This window comes from Aspergillus welwitschiae (assembly GCF_003344945.1).
Source record: "Aspergillus welwitschiae strain CBS 139.54b unplaced genomic scaffold BDQ94scaffold_5, whole genome shotgun sequence".
NCBI lineage: Eukaryota > Fungi > Ascomycota > Eurotiomycetes > Eurotiales > Aspergillaceae > Aspergillus > Aspergillus welwitschiae.
This window is the reverse complement of record NW_020798699.1, coordinates 1,131,713-1,151,345: the sequence shown is the minus strand read 5'-3', so window position 1 is coordinate 1,151,345 and position 19,633 is coordinate 1,131,713. Positions and strand designations below refer to the sequence as shown.

At 52.9% G+C, this 19,633-nt stretch overlaps 8 protein-coding genes across 8 annotated transcripts; 1 reads left to right on the top strand and 7 right to left on the bottom strand.

Moving 5' to 3' along the window:
• Positions 1-116: 116 nt before the first annotated feature.
• On the bottom strand, positions 117-2,350 carry npl4 (nuclear protein localization protein 4; the record flags this gene model as incomplete). The annotated part of the gene is made up of 4 exons (XM_026768738.1): positions 117-413; positions 492-2,010; positions 2,054-2,184; positions 2,252-2,350. The coding sequence occupies 4 exons, from the start codon at positions 2,348-2,350 to the stop codon at positions 117-119; spliced, it is 2,046 nt and encodes a 681-aa protein (XP_026630263.1).
• Positions 2,351-2,689: 339 nt separating this feature from the next.
• On the bottom strand, positions 2,690-4,073 carry pst2 (putative NADH-quinone oxidoreductase Pst2). The gene is made up of 4 exons (XM_026765111.1): positions 3,870-4,073; positions 3,710-3,795; positions 3,249-3,645; positions 2,690-3,176 (listed from the first exon to the last, which is right to left on the bottom strand). Exons 1-4 carry the CDS (start codon positions 3,894-3,896, stop codon positions 3,075-3,077), a joined length of 612 nt encoding a protein of 203 aa, XP_026630262.1. The 5' UTR covers positions 3,897-4,073; the 3' UTR covers positions 2,690-3,074.
• Positions 4,074-4,397: 324 nt separating this feature from the next.
• yth1 (cleavage polyadenylation factor RNA-binding subunit YTH1) lies at positions 4,398-6,324 on the bottom strand. Its single transcript, XM_026765110.1, has 2 exons — positions 5,136-6,324; positions 4,398-5,093 (listed from the first exon to the last, which is right to left on the bottom strand). The coding sequence occupies exons 1-2, from the start codon at positions 5,840-5,842 to the stop codon at positions 5,075-5,077; spliced, it is 726 nt and encodes a 241-aa protein (XP_026630261.1). The 5' UTR covers positions 5,843-6,324; the 3' UTR covers positions 4,398-5,074.
• Positions 6,014-6,765, bottom strand: BDQ94DRAFT_106934 (uncharacterized protein). The gene has a single exon (XM_026763479.1). It carries the CDS (start codon positions 6,569-6,571, stop codon positions 6,185-6,187), a length of 387 nt encoding a protein of 128 aa, XP_026630260.1. The 5' UTR covers positions 6,572-6,765; the 3' UTR covers positions 6,014-6,184.
• Positions 6,766-8,267: 1,502 nt separating this feature from the next.
• BDQ94DRAFT_137752 (glycoside hydrolase family 18 protein) lies at positions 8,268-10,125 on the top strand. The gene is made up of 4 exons (XM_026765109.1): positions 8,268-8,609; positions 8,699-8,723; positions 8,790-9,024; positions 9,154-10,125. Exons 1-4 carry the CDS (start codon positions 8,422-8,424, stop codon positions 9,807-9,809), a joined length of 1,104 nt encoding a protein of 367 aa, XP_026630259.1. The 5' UTR covers positions 8,268-8,421; the 3' UTR covers positions 9,810-10,125.
• A 228-nt stretch (positions 10,126-10,353) lies between these two features.
• BDQ94DRAFT_137751 (DUF3712 domain-containing protein) lies at positions 10,354-12,267 on the bottom strand. The gene is made up of 5 exons (XM_026765108.1): positions 12,133-12,267; positions 11,679-12,043; positions 11,175-11,590; positions 10,983-11,104; positions 10,354-10,915 (listed from the first exon to the last, which is right to left on the bottom strand). The coding sequence occupies exons 2-5, from the start codon at positions 11,840-11,842 to the stop codon at positions 10,631-10,633; spliced, it is 987 nt and encodes a 328-aa protein (XP_026630258.1). The 5' UTR covers positions 11,843-12,043; positions 12,133-12,267; the 3' UTR covers positions 10,354-10,630.
• Positions 12,268-13,981: 1,714 nt separating this feature from the next.
• On the bottom strand, positions 13,982-14,281 carry BDQ94DRAFT_106922 (uncharacterized protein). Its single transcript, XM_026763478.1, has one exon. It carries the CDS (start codon positions 14,193-14,195, stop codon positions 14,028-14,030), a length of 168 nt encoding a protein of 55 aa, XP_026630257.1. The 5' UTR covers positions 14,196-14,281; the 3' UTR covers positions 13,982-14,027.
• BDQ94DRAFT_184047 (cell cycle inhibitor Nif1) lies at positions 14,282-16,776 on the bottom strand (the record flags this gene model as incomplete). The annotated part of the gene is made up of 2 exons (XM_026774548.1): positions 14,282-14,518; positions 14,576-16,776. The coding sequence occupies 2 exons, from the start codon at positions 16,774-16,776 to the stop codon at positions 14,368-14,370; spliced, it is 2,352 nt and encodes a 783-aa protein (XP_026630256.1). The 3' UTR covers positions 14,282-14,367.
• Positions 16,777-19,633: the final 2,857 nt, after the last annotated feature.

The following is a 19,633-nucleotide window of genomic DNA, read 5'->3' as shown; positions in this document are numbered from 1 at the left end:
GGAGCCCGAGACACAGAGTGGTAGTAGACAGGCAGAAAGAGATAGAGAGAGAGATAGACGGAGGGAGATTTGGTAATAGGTGGGATTCGGTAAATCGGGCTAGTCAACAAAAAAGTTCATTCTAGACTAGCTCCCTTAAACCTCTTAGCAAGACGTTCACTTTCAGATTTGGGAGACTCGGGCCTGAGATGAGAGGAGGAAGAGGAGGAGGGGAGGGAACGTTTTCCGGGGTTGTAGGGCACTGAACGTGGCGGGTAAGGCTCGGGTGTGGGCAGCCAGGGGCGCTTAGGGGGGCGCTCACCACTTTCCTGAAGAATGGTCACCAGGGTAGCCCATCCAGGGGTGTTGATCAGCTGCAGGCCATCTGCGGGGGCACGTTGCGTCGCGACGCGGCAGAGTAATGCTTCTTCGTCCTGTGAGAAGGTGGGTGGGTTTGGTTAGGACGGGTTGTTCCTGAATGGAAGAAAGTCATGTAGGCAATGAGGGTTTACCTTGTTGAATGTCGACAGGGAATGCAGGAAGCACAGCATATGGAAGTCCGAGACGGCTCGGATCGCTTTGTCCGGGTCGCCGTGGGTCACTAGCTTCTTCGCCACGTGGACGAGCTCCTGGCTCTCGCCGATGACTTCGCGGTTCTCGATGGGGAAGCTGCTGTCGGTGAATAGGGGAGAGGCGTCCGTTGGGAAACCGTGTGTCAAGGTGACCAGGAGGTATTCGACGGGAAAGCTGGGTTTGGCGTTCTGCTGAGCGCTGACGCCGTACTCGTTGATCTTGCGATAGAAGACCTCGGGGATATACCGCGACTTGTTCTCGGTGTCGTCGTCCTCGGATTGCACCAGCATGACCGAGGGTTCCGCCGATGGTTCGACAATGTCCGCGCGGACCATCTCAACGGCGGCTACTGACGCCTGGTAAGCACTGACTGAAATGGCGCCCTCCTCGTCGCCACTCAGCACACAAGTGACAAAATTTGAGCCGAAGCGGCCTGTCCGGCTCCATTTCGTGGCCTTGGGGTGTTGCGCTTGCATCCGCGCTGCAAAAGCGATCTCTAAGGAGGACAGATAGTAGGAGTCGATGTGTCGTTTGCAAATTACCGAACCGTCTCCACGACCCGCGTCCAGTAGGTCTGTAAAGATCACGCCAACCCTCTCCAAACCACAGAGATGTGCGACCTCGTCCACCTCCTTCTCGTTGGGCCATTCATGGAGCGTAACTCCATCCACCTCATCCACTTGTGGTGGCTCATAGATGGCCTGGACCACGGCCTTCACGCCCAGCGGAACCTCCTTATACTCCTCATAGGTACCGTAGAGAAACCCCAACCGCTGAGCGCCCGACTTCCGCCAAAAGTCGAGCAACGAGTTAATGAGATCCGGCGAGGAAAACTCCACATGGTCCACCATCCGGAACTCTTGCGGCTGCAGACTGATCGCACTCGGCTGGCACTTGGTGCAAATACCCTCCGGCCACTGCGGGTGTCCAGATGGACAGTCTCGCCGTACCCGGTAATACGGCTCACTGAGCGGGGGCATGAACGAGCTATTGAGTTCGGCTTTGTTGGTAGAGGCGTTGATTTTCCGCAGATATGAATGAAACGAGAGGTGCTTGATCTTCTTCTCCGCCAAATACTTGGGGTCGTAAGGCTCGAGCGGCATGCAGTAGTCGCACATTCCCTTGGGCCCGTGTCGGCAGAACTTCGTATCGAGGCCTCGCTTTATCTTCCCATCCTTCTTATCCAACATATCATCTAGCGGCGATTGCTGCACCACGTCCCAAGGGTTCTTGATTGTGGCTGTGGGTGAGGTCGGTTGTGGAGGGCGGAAGGTTACCGTTTCGCTTTGGGGCACAGGAGCTCCATTTAGACGTCGCGAAGCGTCACCTGCGCTGGGGGTTATATGGCCGTTGGCTGTGCCATTCTGCTGTCCTTGGTTTTCTTGATACCCGATGAAGAGCTTATCGCCGTGCCTGACAGGAAGGAACCGAGCAGTGTTAGTGGCTGTGACAGGTAACCTAGATCGGCGCCTAATCTATTAACATGCAGGCCTCGACTCACTTGAGACCAACTTTGTCGAAACCCACGCCATCTAAGCTGTTGAGGAGTCTCTCCTCACCACCGGTGCCGATGGGGCGGTTGGAGAGGGTGATGGAAGAGGGATCGACGTTCGGAGGGAGACGCTCTAGGATCTAGAAGAGCAATATAAGCACTCGTTCGAGCTTTCCAGTGCTATGCCTTGAGGCATGGGATACACACCTGTGGCTGCAGAGACGGGAATAGGTCTTGCGGGTTGACCGTCAACCGGAACTGGCCGTTGCGGCTTTCGAACCTCAGTACGATCGGGCGTGATGCCATGGTGGTGACACCCTAGCAAGAAGGGAATGGACGAAATAGAAAGGTTGTATCAATATTTGCGCAGCTTCAGTAACTCATCAGACTCATCAGATCATGGCCGAGACGTGGGGGGGAATGAAGAAAGAAGAGTTGAGGCGAGAGAGAGAGTTGAAGAGAGCTTGGAGGAGAGCCGAAGGCGGCAGCGGAGCTCTATCGTCATTGCACCCCGTTACCGCCTGATACCACCCCGCCGTTTCTTCTCCGCTGACAAATGGCGTATCTTTGGTAATCCAGATACTTCCGTCTTGCTAAGGGTTCCATAGATCATTCATGACTACATAGATCATATAGAGCACATCCTGTAAGTCAAGTTTGTTCTAGATTTATAGGTATATTTTATTTATTATGATTCTGTTCTAAGTATATTATGGGAATAGCATCACAAGAACAAGAAACCTAATCCTCCGAATTAAACGCCAGTATCCAAACCAACCCGGTCAAAGCAAAGCAAGGCACGAATGAAACTGCAGGGTATCAAGAGAAATCCGATTTACATGATGGTGCACTTCTTAGGCAAACCACATGGTCCCTCGTTACTCTTGTCTGCATCACTCGCTCCCTGAGTGCCCTGGCCGTTTTTGGCTGGCGCAGGCTGGGATTTCGGAGTCTGAGTCGTCTGTTTTTGCGACGCTGCTGCGGCCGCCGCAGGTTGCGACTCCGACTTGGCCTGCTCACTACCATGCAGTCAAGCGAAGTTGTGGGCAGCAACGTGCTCGTAGAAGGCCTTGCCCTGGGCCTCGGCAACCTCGAGCTCGAGAGCGCTGGGCTGGCGGGAACCGTCGGGCCCCTGTAGGGAAAGTCATCAGTATGTTGTCGCAGACAGAAATGGTCCGGGATCGGTGTAAGTAGGAAAACTTACGGCAAAGGTACCGGCACCCCAGGCGCTACCACCGTGGACCTCGTTGAGGTTGGCCAGCTGGGCGAAGACGGTCTTGTAGCCGAGAGGAACGTAGACGAAACCGTGGTGGGCGAGAGTGCTCATGGCAGCAAGGCAGGTAGACTCCTGGCCACCACCCTGAGTGCCGGTGGAAACGAAGAGACCGGCGTACTTGCCCCAGTAACCACCGGAGGCCCAGATACCACCAGTGCGGTCCCAGAAGGCCTTCCACTGGGCGGGGAAGTTACCGTAGCGAGTGGGGATACCGAACAGGACGGCGTCGTACTCAAGGAGAGTGTTGGCTTCGGCAACGGGGTAGCTGGACTTGGGGGGAGCGTGCATCTTGGCCAGAACATCGTCGGAGAGGGTCTCAGCGATCCTAGAAGGGATTATGTTAGTCACCGTGACAAGTGCAATTGGCTCAATTGCAGCCATTGACATACTGGAAGATGTCGGCGGAACCGCCAGCAGCCTCAATACCCTTCTTCTCAGCCTCGGCCAGCTTGAGGATGTGGCCGTACATGGAGTACTGTGATTAATTGGCCCATTAGTCATGCGGGTTTTCAAACTGGTGAAGTCACAACACGGTGGGGTATCACTCACGAAGACGATAGCAATCTTGGGAGCCATGGTGATGGTGGGGTGGTGGGGTGAACCTGGCGGGTAAAGAGTGAGAGAGAAGGAAAGCACAGAAGAAGGAAGAGACTTTTATCAAGAAGGTTGCTTCTGGAGAAGAAAAGAAAAAAACAAGCAAATGGATCCGGTCATGGTGGCCAGACTTTATAGCCTCGAGGGGGGAGGAGGGGGGTGGGGGGAAAGGTACTGTGCTTGAGAAGCTCCGCAACTCAAAGCAGCTTCTTCTCACTCAGCGTTTGGCAAGCATCCGTAATCGATTACTTACTACGACCGTTCGCCTGTTCCCGTAGGGGCCCTGTCTCCCCGGGCGCGATGATTGGTGTCGAGGTACCTAAAAGTGGAATTCCAGAGCCACTCATCGTGCGTGCCATCCAATCAACCGTGATAGTGGAGCCTTACGGATCATTGACAAATGGAGCTCGGATGGACTCGACTGGCGCTGAACGATCTCTTATTCACCATCTCATAAGCTCCCTCCTCTCCTCCCAGTGGGAACAGATATGGGGACTCCTTTGGCAGCACGGGTTTGATCCCTCCTCCTTTCGGGAACTGGAGCTCCCTACCGAGGATTAGACGATAATATTGACAAGCTACTTTCTCATTTACCCAGTTGCTAGAGGAATCTGTCTGTTCTGTGGTCTGATAGTCATGATGTCATCGGGATAGCACCTTATCACTATCGGCTAACGCAATGTCTCTCACATTTCTGCCCTGGGATGACTGTCTCTCTTTGTTTCTAGGGGTTGCTGCTGACCCTCAATTGACGCTATCTAAAACAGTATCTGCTATCTAGTTGGCAGTTGAGTAGCGGCAATCCGTGCACGGTCTGGCTAGACCCTCTATCGACCCCCGTTCCCGGCGCCATATTAGATTGCCCCGATGTCTATAGCAGACACCATATACCCAATCACACAATTGAAGCTCCAGCTCTGCTTCTTCTTCTTCCATTTTATTACATTCATTCATTCATTCATCTATCTACCTACCATGTATCCTCTGATACATAACAAAGAGAAATCTAAGATGCAACCATGATAGATTCAACCGTGTAAAATAAAGCGTAAACATGCCTCTCAGCTGGGTATCTCGACGATTTTGTAAACACAAATCTGCAAAACAAATACAACTAACCCTGTTCCTTTTATCATCATCAACTTCTTCTTCTTCGTTCTCTACTGTCCACGTCCACGCCCCCGGTACCGACCCCGCATGAACCCCCCACCACGACCACGCTCACTCCTCCACTCCCTCTCACGCTCTTTCTCCTTCTCCTGTTCCTCCCGAATTAACGCCCGTTCCCGTTCCAGCTCTTCTTCGGTCTTCTCGACCCGGATCTGCGGACGGGGAAGGTTCTCCGACCACCGGGGGTGAGCATCCACGCAGGCCTTGCCGTCCGGACAGAACCCAGCCAAGTAGTATTGACACAAGCGCCGACGAACATGCCGCTTGGCACACAGGGGTCCCAGCTCGCAGAATCCCCGGTCGTAGTGTTCACAAGGGGGCAGACGCGCCTGCTCCCGCACGTGCTGATACAGGCAGTCATCGCCATTGGGACAATAGCCGGACCGCGAGAAGGACTGGCATTCCGGCATGCGACGGAGGTTGTATTCATGAAGGTACTCGCACTTGAGGCCCTTTTTGCAGAGTCCCTTGAGGAAATGTTTACAGACTAGAGATCCATGTGTGGTTGATGGTGCTAGTCCCGACGCGGTGGTGGTCGACGTGGTGACACGCGATGGGGTTGGGTGGCGATCGGGACAGGCTGGTCCAAGAGGGCAGTGGCCTTCGCTGTAGGCTTTGCAGACGGGCACATCACTGGCAAGGCCGAAGCCATAGCTCTGGCGGAGGAAGGGTACGAAGGAGAACTCATCATAGCTCGGGTCGCGGGGGCTGTTGGAGGTGAGCACGCGTGATGCTGCATGGCTCACGTCCGCCGTCATGGTGATTGGTTTGGGGTTGGACGACAAGAGGGTAGAAAGGATGGAGTCGAGGTAGGAGCAGGAGCTTTTCGCTCGTCGACACGTTTTGAGCGGAGGCCCTTGCTTTGTTTGCAGTCAATCAAATAACTAAGATGGGCTAGGATATAGACCCGATTAATGCCCTATTGCCTCGCAAAGTGGTTGGCAACCTCAGACACTGAGCATATGGAAGAAAATGGTCTTGAAGAACGATGAATGATCAGTCTGCATCGGATGAGTCCAGGAAAGCGACTCCGAGCCTTGAAAGGGCAGTATGTTGAAAGAGGCAGGCGGTGGCAAATTTAACATGCTTATTCAGCAATATCATCGTGGAAGTCCATCGAACCATGTAAACTGGCGGTAGAACGCATGAAGGAGCAGAAGAACGTAATCCGTAGAGCATCTAGTTACTTCTACAGTGAGATCGGGCTGTCCAAAAGGGATCCCTCGTTGATGCTTATTCCCCGCCCTTGTTTGGGCACAGTCAGCCATCCATGCTGCAGCGAGACGCACCCCGTCTTTCCTTGATGGTTGACGGCAGCCTGGGGGAGCGCCGGGCCCAGTTGCAGCAGGCCAATGGGTACGTTTCCCAAGCGCGGGCAAGCCTGGCTGCCCCTGCATACGAGCATTCCTACGACTTACGAGATCACATGGTCCGTTGCTTGATGGGTCTGACGCCCGACTCCCTGCTCGACTGTGAGAAGGATGCATGTTGTACGGTGTAACTTGGAACTAGGGAACAGCCCGGGGAGTAACCCAGTTCCGATGGACAGCACAATCGGAATGCTTTCATGCTTCTTCCTCCCAATTTTTTCCCCTATCTTCTTGATTTTCTTCGTAGTGAATGACTTTAACAACAATACCGGTGCGGTTGTCGGCGCTCTGGAGCGGCTCCTGTCGCTGGCGAGTAACACGCCGGAGAAAAAGTGTACTTGACGCTAAGAACCCGAGGATTGTCTCACCCCTCCTCGTTCTCGGTGCCTATTCGCTCGGGGATCAGATGCACATCCAATATGGGGTGAAAAGGTCTCCCACTCAGCATCAAGGTAATTGAGTCGCGGTCCTTCATGCGGGGATGGGGCGTCACTAGTCCTACAGGTTAGTCGTCCGCGGCTGCGACTCCCCCACTACCAACATTTCCCTCAGACGAGGATGCAAAAGGGAAATAAATAAGAAAAAAAAGCAACGACGGTGGGAACTCTAACTGCAGCCATAAGAAAATAGTGGGCAAGAACTGCAATTTTCCAACCCAGTCGATCCCCCAGTCCGATCCGGAACAACCGAGCGAATACTTCATGAGGATTACTGAGCATCTCCCCCATAGTGGCCAATCGCTGCAATGCTGATACATCCCGGCATTTGCTCTGGGTATATTGCATCAGCAGTCGATCGCTGAATTGACCTCTCCTCAGTCGACTTCAACAATAGTCCCGTGCGACGAGTCTATAATCTCGTCGCGAGGTATTCGGGTTTGGGAGAAAAGAGGCTTGGTAATCGACGCCACTGTCATTGGATTTTTGGAGGGTCTCGAAGCACCAGGATCTCACCGGAGAGTATCGAGAGGGTAAGAACTGGGCCTTAAAACAAACCTTAGCAGGCCGCGTCCTCTGGCCGGTACACCAGATGAAGGGGGAGAACGTTCCGGGGCGGCCAATAATGATCAACACGATCGCTTGATCTGCTCCTCCGACCTAGGAACCTGGGACAGCAAAAGGCGGGGTGACAACGTTTGGACCGTGTCTGGGGCTGTGGCTGGTCATCATCAGATGCTCCCATAGTCGGACGTTGATCTGATTGACCAGCCCAGGCCACTGCTGATGGAGGAGGGGGGACCGACCGAAATAGGCCCCTAACCTTAGCAGCCTGCATGACAAAGCTGCATAGGATGTTGCCTGCAAATTGGCCGCATTGCAACCCTAGAGACGAGAATACGTGAGTAGTACGTGGTAGGGTGCAGGGAAGGGTAGTTGTAGAAAAGCCAAGTACCTGGATCATGGAAAGAGTGGGATGATACTGATGTAGCCACTGCGTCGGGTCAGCTCAAGTGGTTGTACGTGGTTTGGGCCGGAGGAACGACAGAAGCAGCTTTCGTTGTTGTTGTTGTCGTCGTCGTTGTAGCTGTTGCTGATGCTGTTGGTTCATCCTGGTTGCCTTCTTTCCTTCCTGCCAGTCCATCCATCATCAGTTCCGTTGCAGTGTCTCTCTCCCGTTGCTCTTGCTGCTTCTGCTGCAGATCAAAGGGTTTAAATTGCTCAAGACCTCAGCAGAAAAAAAAAAGAAAATACTACTGCCACACTGATCGTACGATCCCTTACCTTCTCCATACTCGCGTGGGGGAAGCAAATCAAAAAGTCCCTAAATCACATCGCCAGACCAACAGGCACTCCCACACGTGACGCTGGCTATTCTGGGGCTTGTTCCATCTTTAATCCTCGCATCACGATCTTAAGCTTATTTTTTTTGTATTTCGACCTCACATCCTGGTCTTCAGAGAGCCAATCTTTCCCCCTCTTGTTCTACTGCACCCTGGTTACCCTCCCCCTCTTTCACCACTACTGGTCATGTTCTCCGGCTCCTCCCTCTTTCCGCACTGGCGGCGCAAAGCAGCCGAACGCTCCAGTAATAGTTCCTACGAGGTGCCCTTCTTCCTGAACGCTGCCTATTATCCCAATTGGAGGATATACCGGAAACAGCCTCCGTCGGCCCTTCGATTGGGCTTCATTTCTCATATCTTCTACGCGTTTGCATGGTACTAGTAACCTCAAGTCGGCACCATGCTGATGGTCCCAGTCCATACCCAGAGACAGTTGTTAACCAGCCTGCTTTTCTCGTTTATAGGGTCAAAGAAGATGGTACCGTTTATGTAACCAGTCCTCTCTCCCCATTGTGAAGGGCTGCTCTGGCTGACAAGACATGACTTCAAAAACAGCTCAGTGACGAATGGGCCGATGCGCAAATGCCCGTCGACGGCACCAACGGCTGCCTGCGGGCCTTCGCGCAACTGAAGCCGCAGTATTCCAAGATGAAACTCATTCTCTCAGTCGGAGGAGGCGGCAAGGGCAGTGAGAACTTCGCCCAAGTGGCCCGCAGTCAATCCCGCACCGAGACGTTTGTTCGGAGCGCGAGAGCACTGGTGGATCAATTTGGTCTGGACGGCATCGATGGTACGTGTAATGGAGCCGAGCCCCTCTCCCCTTATCATCATGGATGCGTCATGTCGGTATAGTGAACAGAAAATAAGGTAAAATTGTGTGCATGCCCTAAGGCTAACCAACCTTGTGCTGGCCCAACAGTGGATTGGGAATACCCCTCCGACCCACAAGAAGGATCGGACTATATCCGTCTGCTGGCGCGACTGCGCGAAGTCCTGCCAGCCCCGCGTTATGTTCTGGCCTCTTGTCTCCCGGCCGGCCCATGGGCTCTCCGTAACATCGATCTTTCTAAGGCGCAACTCTATCTTGACCTGATCAATATCATGGCGTATGATTTCTCGGGCCCTTGGGAGAACCAGTCGGGTCATCAGGCCCAGCTCTTCAGCAAGCATCCCGCAGCCATTTCATGCCAAAACTCCATCTCGTACGTGCTCAACCAGGGCGTCGATCCCAAGAAGCTCCTTCTGGGAATCCCCGCATATGGCCGCTCGTTCCTGGGTAGCACTGGAGTTGGTCAGCGGTATGTAGGCTGTGGCGGTGAAGACGGCGTCTTCGACTATAGCCAGCTGCCGCGACCGGGAGCCAAGGAGCATCACGACAGCAGTCTGGGGGCAGCATACTGCGTAGGGGGAGATGGCGGCTTCGTCACATATGACACACCCCAGACAGTGCAGCAGAAGGCGAAATTCGTCACAAAGATGAAGCTGGGCGGGTTATTCTACTGGCATATTGGAGGCGACGCACGGGGACCGCGAAGTCTGATCGAAACAGGGTATAACACATTGCATGATATGTAATTTCCTTCTATTCCACTGTCAGTATATTCAAGGTTAGGCTGGACTTTATTTTTGTCAAAGGAGAGCAGGAGAAAGATGATGAAAAGAAAGATTAAAAAGTTATACCAGGGGAGAAATTCAAAAGGAGGCACACGTGACATTCTGTTTGTTTAGCCATTGTTATCCTGGATGATCAAAAGAGAGAAGAGAGAGAGAGAGAGAAACAGAAAATAAAAAAGTACGACATTCTTATGGCTCATTTGGAACAAACAAATTATCTCGCTTAAGCATCCCAGCCGGGGAAAGATGAGACAATCGTTGCACTTATTGATAAGCCCCTCCCTTTTCATAGGGGGGTGGTTTCACCATGTAGGTAGTATGCAGCAAAGCAACGTCTGTGCATCCGCGACTATTGTTTATTAAGCTATCCATTCATAGTTATCATTCTTTGTTCCACCCTTTTATTCCTAGTCATCATATAAGTTCTATATAAGAGCAACAAAACGTTAGATGATTATATCATAGATTATTACATACACTAATCCTATACTAGATAAAAAATACCTACCTAACTACCAACGAGGACACAAGTCCAGCTCCCATCCATCCATCCATTCATCCATCCATATATAAAAGCACATGGGAATCACAACATCATCGTAAGCAGTAAGTTAGCCATATATAAACAAAGAACAAACCATCAACCCCTCCCACATAACACATATGTCTCATTTATATCCCACAAACAAGAGGATATAGGATCCGTCAGTCCGTTAAACCAAGATTACAGACTTTTATTTAGAGACGAGACCGACTGTCTGATTGACAAGCCTCAGGCTAGCTCAACCGCCCAATGCCTGCGTCACGTTCAATTGAACTTGGAGTTTGAGCGACGCCAGCGCTTCTTCAATGTAAAGGAGGGGCTGGTTGTTGTAGATGCTCGAGTTGCCTGTGATGTCGATGGGGAGCATGTAGTCCGGGTAGCTGCTTAGCATGCCGGCGACGGTGAGGGTGCTGACGTTGGCGGTCATGGGGACGGTATTGTTGCCTGGGCCGATGGTGAGGTCGTAGATGAAGGCTTGGCCGATGGCGGTGTTATTGACCTCCAGGTTGAGAGTCAGGTTGCCCTGTTGGATGTGGGGTTAGTTGGATGCTGACTATGGTGGATTAGGGGAAGGTGGGGGATATGCATACCACGGCGATGCTAATGTCGGAGGGGTTGGGGATGTAGACGGTTCCTTTGGCGTTGGTGCCGTCTGTGTTGTTGGTTCCAATTGACATGTCCACGAGATCAAAGCCCGAGAGCTTGTTGAGGCCTAGGCCGGAAGGTATGGGTTAGTGGGTTGTGAAGGGTAATACTAAGATGAGGGGAATGAGCGAGCTTACCTGTCACCATGGCGGTCTTGTTGTAGGTGACCGTGGTCTTGGGTAGACTTCCCTCTTTTAGCTGGGGCTTGCCGTAGACGTTGAGAGGGAACTTCTCGTTCATTATGGCGGCCTTGCAGAACTCAGCGAATGCCGTTTCGTTGGTCAGGTTCGCACGCTGGTTGACGTCGATGACAACGCCATTGTGGCCGTTGAATTGGGGCACCTGAACGTGTGTGAAGACAGCGGAACCCAGCAGGCTGATGGCTGCGGAGAAAGTGTAGAAGGTTGGGTGAAAAGAGCTGTTAGACCCAATGACCTGCAGCTGGTGGAGGTCGAAGGATGAAGGTGAGGGGTCACTGATGACCATCGATGTGACGGTCAGGTTGGAATCATTGACGATGTGTTGAGCCATCTTGGGGTATCCGACGTAAACTCTGTTTTCCCACGTTTGTCATGTAAGTCGGAGACCGGAAATAGATAGGGGGTGGAGGGGGGCATCTTTTGTCATGATAGGAAACTTACACAGGAAGCACCACCACAAGAACAATCACGATCAAGGCGATGATATACACCCACCACCATCGCTTGAAGTGTCTAGCCACGCGAGCCCCAAAGCTGGGCTTGGCCGTGGCCGGCACGGCCACGCCAGCATCTTCGAACACTTCAGGCTTGCTGTCGCTGGCCATCTTAGTTGCAATGCGCCGCTATCTCAGGTCGTACTGAACCTCTCCTCGGACACAATGGACCGATGATGTCGGTGTGACAATGGCGGGGGGTTCTCCTTCCGCGAGGACCGAGCCGAGGAATGTGGTGGGATGGCTAGCACAAGGATTGTCTCTACACAGAGACGGATCCGAGGACTCAGGGACTTGATTGAAGTAGACAAGCTGCAACGAGGTCAGCAACGGACCGGCGGGTACGGGGGGGAGTACTATATAATCGGCTACCATGGTGCGACAGCAGCGAAGATACATACCCACCAGTCTGGTCGAGGTCAAGTGACGGGCAAGTGATATGCAAGACCGACAATCGATAGGGTTGAAGAATGACCACGGAACCAGGAGACCGAATCAAGGGAGGCAAGGGAGGAGAGGAGAGAAGAAGAACCCACAATCAGCCAGGACGAGGGAAAAAGAAATCAACCGGGTCTAAACCCCCCCTGCCCGAACGCTAGGTCGCTAGATATATCTTCTAGATGGCCCCGGGAAGAAAGAGAAGGGGAAAAGAAAAATTGAAAAATAAAAGCTGAGACCATCACATGTCCGATTTCAGCAACCTCGATAGTCGATCAGGTCTGCACACCGCGGGTCATACTAGTGTACAACCAGGCTTGAGACGGCGCGGATGAGACATGCCGCTACTGGCCCTAGTAGATAGGAGTGTAACGGCGTAGACTAGGTTGAGAGGCGAGCCACCAAAGGGGACGCCATGCCAGGACCCCAGTATGCGGGAGGACGATCCAGATAATGAGGACCAGATCCATTAGGCCCGGCCCCGCGCAAGGACCATGGCCAGCCTGAGATCGCATGGAGCTACACACACACACACACACACACATACTTTTCGGCCGTACAGTGGGTGGGTTAGATCAGGCATTGTTCATGATTGATGATGTTCACCTGCAAATCCTGATTGAGAATGTCAGTGAACCGAGGCAAGAGGTGAGCCATCGCATCATCCCGCTGCGAGTGATTGGAGGGGGCGCACGAGAAGGAAGAGGAGAAGGAGGAGCAGGAGGGCGCAGGACGACAGCCGGAGCATGCTGAAGTGTGAAGCACTAATGCAACCCCCCAATTTCCCCCGGACGATCAGGGCAGCTTTGGGGTGGGACCAAATGCCGGCGCGATGCGAGAAGGTCGAGCTAAGGCTGGCTTTCTTCCTGTTTGGGTCATCAGGCCTGCATCCATCGCCACTCTTTCTCTCCTTTGGGCCAATTCTCCGTGGGCTGCGCTCGAGCACCGGCCAATCGCCCGACTTGGACTTGGACTAATGAACCCCCGGGGTTTAATATCGCCTGCCAATCAACCGAGCCGGTCGCGACGGTCAGCCCGGACTTCTGGTGCATTCGTGCTATATTATTATTGCATATTGCTCCAATTTCTTTTGTCGGATTCAAGCTGACGCTGGAATGAGGGGGAGGTTGTTAGTTGTTTCCCCGCTTAGATAGTTAGTCTCCAGCCAAGCCACCCGGTGATCCAACTACTGAATAGTCCGTGGTGCTAGTCAGGACTTGCCCTTTCCCCCCAAAATCCTCTCACCCACCAAGAGCAAAAGCTATTCTTCCTTTGCTGGACACTTAGTTCCGAGTATTTACTTGTCTTGTTGTCTCATCTCTCCCCCCAGTGGTTCGTCGCCACTGGAGGACTCGGTTTGATCACGCTGGAACAGCAAGCACTACTAACTTCTCAGTGGCTGAGGTATTCAGAAGCATATCCAAAACTCTATCCATCATTGATGGATGAACATCCGATTATGTAGCAATTCCTCGTGAGTATCATCAGGTATGATCTCGGTCGACACAAAACACACGGCTATCTCTAAGAAGAAATGGAAAGAATGGTATTACAGGAGTCAGAAAAGAAAGATAATGGAAGAGATCCCAACGATCGAACATGGACAAGCGCCCACGGTAAATAAAAAGAAAAAAAGAAGTAAGAGAAAAACAAGTGGAGAAATGAAAATGGTTATAAAGGGAAGAACCACAGAACGAAGGAAGGGGGAAATAGTGTTAAATTCCAAAAGAGAAGAAAAGAATTATCACACAGTGATTCGAAAATGATGGGTATCCAAGAAACGAATATCGCTGCCCGCAAATTGGAACGCGAAGTCAAGCGAGAGCCACTCAACCCGGTGACCCAAAATGTGGAGCAGCTAGCAAGGCCTGCTCAAGGAGAAAAAGGAAAGGTGTGAATAAATAGCGCGAAATGCGAAGTAAAAAAAAGGAAAAGCAAAGAAAAGAGAAGAGAGGCAACCCACGGATGGGTCCAAACGAATGGAACGAAAGTCAACTAGAGAAATCTTCCTCAATCGGCAGCACATGGTGCGTGTTGATACTGACCAGAGACACTGAATGGTCGAGGAAGGACAAGAATATCAATGGGAATGCATGCCAAGACCAAATGTAGAACAAGCCTTTCGCCTTTCTTTTTGCTAACAAGATGGCAGATGCAAGCAGGCCCTCGGGTCGACCACAAGGGTGCTGCACACCCGTTCATGCTTCTGTCGCAACCGACTTTTTTCGATGGAAAAGACTGCGGGTTCGGGATTTGCTGCGCTGTTTCTTCTCGGGAGTGCTGCCAGGTTGGGCCCGACCACGCGAGTTCGAGCTGGACTCTTCGTCCATGTACTTGTCCTTGTAGATCCTATCAAAGCCCGGTTAGACCCACCCCAACCATAGCCGACCCGGTGGAGCAACTTACCAACTATTCCCAACCATGCTGATGCCCTTCGCTTCCGCCTGCCGGTAGAATTTCGCCGCTTTCTTCAGGTCCTTTTTGCATCCAATACCTTCGGCGTAGCAGAAGCCGGCCTCCGCTAGGGCATCGCCGTCGCCCCATTGGCCCGCGATCTCGAAGCAACGCAAGGCCAGGGACTTGTCCTGTTCGATACCCCATCCATTCAGATGGCTTACTCCAAGCTCGTAGATACTCAAGGCAAACTGCGCTCGATAAGCCTTCTGTAGCTCCTTGGCGCGAGCGGGAATGGTCGGGTTTGAATCGTCCATCAATTCGATACCAACGGAATCCACGGCCTTGCGCAACCACTGCACACCCTCCCGCTGATTCGGTCGCATACCCCAGCCATGTCGACAAGCCAGCGCATAAAGTAACATTCCGGTCGGATGGTTTTGCTTGGCTGCAATGCGCAGGTGATATGTCGATTCATTCAAAGATCCTTTCTCATGGCATTCGATGCCCTTGGTCACATGCTCATCTGCAGTAATTACAGCCGATGTTGTCGTGTTTGTCCGCGCGGTTTGCGGACGAACGGTGGATTCAGAACCTGCAGAGGAAGTGGCATCGGTGTGGTCTACCTTCGGAGCCTCTGCTTCCCGTTGTTCCGTAGGAGTATCTTCGGCGGGAGCGACCTCGGTAGGCACAGGCTCGGTAGGCTCAGGCTCGGTAGGTGCGGGCTCCGCAACAGAAGGCTCAGGCTCAGGCTCGACAGGTGTCGCTGGAGATGGTCTGACTTCCGGAGATGGCGGAGTTTGTTGAGGCAGAGGGGGCTCCGGAGTCAACAATTGACGAGCGGAAGCGGGAGACTCATACATCGAGCGCGTCTTCGAGTGGAACGAACCCTGGAGGGAGGGGGAAGGCGACGGGGTCCTTGCGGGTTGCGGGGGTCCCGCCGTGCTGTGCCGAGTTGGGCTCTCAAACAGCGGCTCCTGCCACTCAAAATGAGGGGTTTGGAGGCCGGAGAAGACCACCGAATCTCTCGATACTGCACGTCCTCGAGGCAGTGCGTACTTGGCATAGGTGTAGCAAGAAACAGCAGAAGACGGGTCTTCATTGGGATTGATGGGCAAGTCTGATGGCGATGGTACCACGATGGGACTAGGCTTGTGTCCACGGTTGAGCGCGCCTTGCGAATTGGCAACGGGCGGTTCCGGCGAGGCCCTGGGACCGGGGGCAGAGAGACTCGTGCTGGATCGACTCAAGGGGCGCGAGAAGTTATAGGGCCGTTGAAGGTAATTACCCGCGTTTGAAGTCTCGGAGCTCATAGATGGCGACCGGGGATGCGAGCGTGTTACGGAAGAGGACATCGAAGAGTATGGTAGTGATACGGCACTGCTGGCGGACATCTTCCGGGGCTTTGAGAACGTCGAACCGGCATTCGAGCTGCTGTAGTCGTCGTCGGAGCTCTCAGGCTGTACTCCTCGAGAACTACTTGAAGGCCTAGACAGTGGCGATCCCGGAGGTGCTAGGCCTCGTGGGGGAATGTTCAAGCGAGAAACAGAATCAGTCGAAGAGGTCCGAGAGGGTGCCACCATCGAGACCCCCAGAGAAGGAGGCGGGCCACCCGGGGTAAGGCCAGTGGGGGAGACAGCATAAAACCGAGGAGGGCCTTCCGGCGGAGCTTCGGGTGCGCTGTGTGAGGACATGGCATCCTCGGGTGATTCGGCGCGTGGCAGGTCAAGGGCGTTCACGCTCGGCTCTTTTTTCGGGGTCGTGTCTTCGTCCTCCTCGGAGTAATCTCCCACTTCGCTGGTAAGGTGCGACACCGCACTCAAACGAGGATGTTCAGACTGCGGGCGAAATTTAGGTTCCTCCACCTCGGGGCTTAATTTCTGCGTAGGTTGTCTTGACAGTTCATTGCGTCCGCCGTGACCTCTTGCGCCAGTAGAAGAATCGCTCGACGACGGGGATCGAAAATATCCAGGGCGAGGTTGCGAGAGGGAACGAGCGACGCTAGATGGAGGTAGCCTGCTCATGCGCCGGTTCCTTCGTGCCGATTCCTCCAGTTGACGAGCCAGGAGCCGACCTTGGGCGGCGAAGGCATCGAGCGGGGAGAGCGCAGGAGGAATTTCACCATCATAATGCTCAATGCGTGGGGACGGAGCCCCGCTGCGCAGGACGTCGTGGGAGGGAGAGCGGTGTTCAAACTTGGGCCGGGAGGCCATGGTTATTATCCAGGGTTCGTCGACTTGTTTCAAAGGATAGAGGGATGTTCGGTTTCGTTTTCCGGGGTCAAGACAGGAACCACACGTAGGTTCCAATCGATTAAATCATTAAACCACTAAGGACGAGCGAGGGGTTCGATTGTTCAATCGCGTTGCATGAAGAATGTGGGATGACGGGAGTTGGAATGGGGGGGAAGGAGTCGGCAGCGCTTGATGCTCTGCACAAACACTGGTAAGCCGGAGGCGCGCAAGAATAGTCTTCGAAGTACTGCACAGCTGACAGGGTGCGGACAGAAGGAGGGGGCGGAAGACACAAAGGAATGACAGCCCCAGGGAGTAAGATAAGCAAGAGGGTGTAGAAGAGAAAAGAAGCGAACGAACAGCTCCGAACAGTAGATAATAGGTGGAAGGTGTATGTGGATGGGTGAGGCCGGTACTAGAAGAGCCGGAGGGGAAACGGCACCCAATTGGTGTGGATTGTGGTGTGATAAAGTGATGGTTTTCCCGGCGGATAACAGTCACTACTTACTACTACCACTATATGAGTAGTACGGAGGGAGTGATAAGGCAGTTGAACAATCAACTAGTTGACAGTTCAAGAGTCGTCACACAAAGAGACCATGAACAAGCATTGCGGAGGGAGGGAGAGAGGGGAGAGGGAGGGAGGTGAGGCGAGCGGGGGGGAAAGAGAGAGGGAAAAAGGGACCAAGAAGGAGGGAGTTTGAAGCGAGCGAAACTGGAAGAGCGTGTGAAGGACGTTTTGGCCCATTTGATCAGGTTCGAGGCAGGAGGTTTCGTTACTTTACTTTACTTTACGCCCTGACGATCCCCAAACAAGGACCGTCGTTCTGGGCGTCTCCACGCGGAGGGGAAGAAAAGAACGGTAACGCCATTACCGACGGGTGCCATGCAGTCTGCCCCCCAATCGCGCCTGTTGCTGCTGCCCACAGGCCCATTCTTTCAGGGGTTGCCGTTCCCCCGTTACATACCCATACCGGACAGCTGACAGTTCCTCGGTCTTGGCATCCGCCCAACTGCAGGCGGATCTTTTACCATACCTTCATTACACACCTATTTTTCGTTTTATTTTACCGGGGCGAAGTCAGGGGCTTGCATTACTATTGTTCGCTTTATCGATGATTATTGATGCCCGGACTCACCCCCAAAGGTACGAAAGAGAGTTTCTATCTAGCACGGGGAAAGCCTGTCCGTCGGGGGTTGACCAGCTTCTAGAAGGCAATAGCATTCTCGACCATCGTCAGTCTGTCTGTCGGGTTAGTGGTTCAGCCTGAGTCGACGGTGGAGTCTGAACCGCACCGTGGCTCTGCAATGCTGCTATTTATATTCGCTTCTTCTCCCCCCTGCAAATTTTCGTATCCCAACCTTGAGATTCGCTGCTGATTCGTTCATCGCGTCCCATGGGTTCTTCCCTCTCAGGTACCATTTGTTGCTCCAACGACCGCCGTTCGTTTCGCTTCTGCCATGGTGGCCTCCGGCTAGTGTTGTTATTGCGATAGTCGCCCGTTGACTAGCCAGCCGGTCTGTGTGGTGCAAGGAGGTAGATCTTGTCTAAGATTCTGGGTAGATGCTTTCCACCCACTTTTCATCATCTTCATCGCTGGTGAATTCCAAAGTAAAACCATTCTGGGGCAAGATGATGACTACCATCTGGAACAGATGTCTCATCTGACTACATTCTTGTTCTGGGTAACTACCTGTTCTTAGTAGAGACTATCACGATTAAGCGTGTTCTGTATTTCATTTGGCTGGGAAGAACGGCACCGTGAGGGGGTGCGCGTCCTCAGCATGGACGCCTGAGTCAAGGAGTCTTAGCCATCCCACATCATCGCCAAGGATGGGGCATTATTCGATGACGATGGTGTTGATGATGCTTTTCTTCGTGTCCCCCTCTCTAAGGACCCAACAATTGGCCCCGGGGCAGGTGCTCGTTTTGTCAGCTGGTCCGGATTCAGGTACAACGTTGCGGGAACGCCAAACAGTCTAAAACGATCGCTTGCCAGTGATGATTGGTGCGACAATTAAAACACTGGAGCATCGGGGAATTCTACCGCTGGGCCTCCGGCCAGCTTCTTCTTAGACCTTTCTACGCCCACATCGACTCGTCAATAATCAAATAGTAATAATATCAGCGGCCTGAGGTCCTCATTGAGCCCTCGTCGTGGCCCTCTCCAAGGCTGCTGACACTCATCTGAGTCCATATTGAAGCTTATGGGGTAGCGCTTGGGATCACCAACTGCATACTTGCTTACTCTTGAGGCACCTGAACATGTCGGCAGGAAGCCCCGCTTGATCTTATCGTAAGATTGACTATCTACATGCTTAGCAGGAGAAATATTGAACAGGGATATTCCTGCAGCCAATCTTGTTCCTGACACTCAGTGGCTGGCAATAGCGCAAGGGAACCCGACAGCCGTTGGAATGTCTCCATCCACTGCAGTGACATAAAACGAATTCCATCCATGGGAAGGGCAATGAAATAAAATGAAAAGAAAAATCTCTTCAACCTCACAGACCACTCTCCCTATCGTGAGCTAATTGAGGTACGGAGGAGCAGCGGAGACAACCATACTCCGTCTTGCCCAATCATGACGCACGCCAGGCCGACTAAATGAGTATTTCGGCGACGCTCCGCCGAAGCTTAGGTGTTAGCAGCATGAGTCTAATCAAGTCGAGATGATCAGTCGTTAAGGAGAGGAATACTAATGTGAAGGGGAGGGGGCGTGTGAATTTTGACAAGGGCACAAAGAACAACCCTACCACCCAATCTCTTTGTAAATCATCTCTGGTCGCGTGTCCCTTGCGCTTTGTTCAGCCCTCCATATCGAGCAAATCCCCA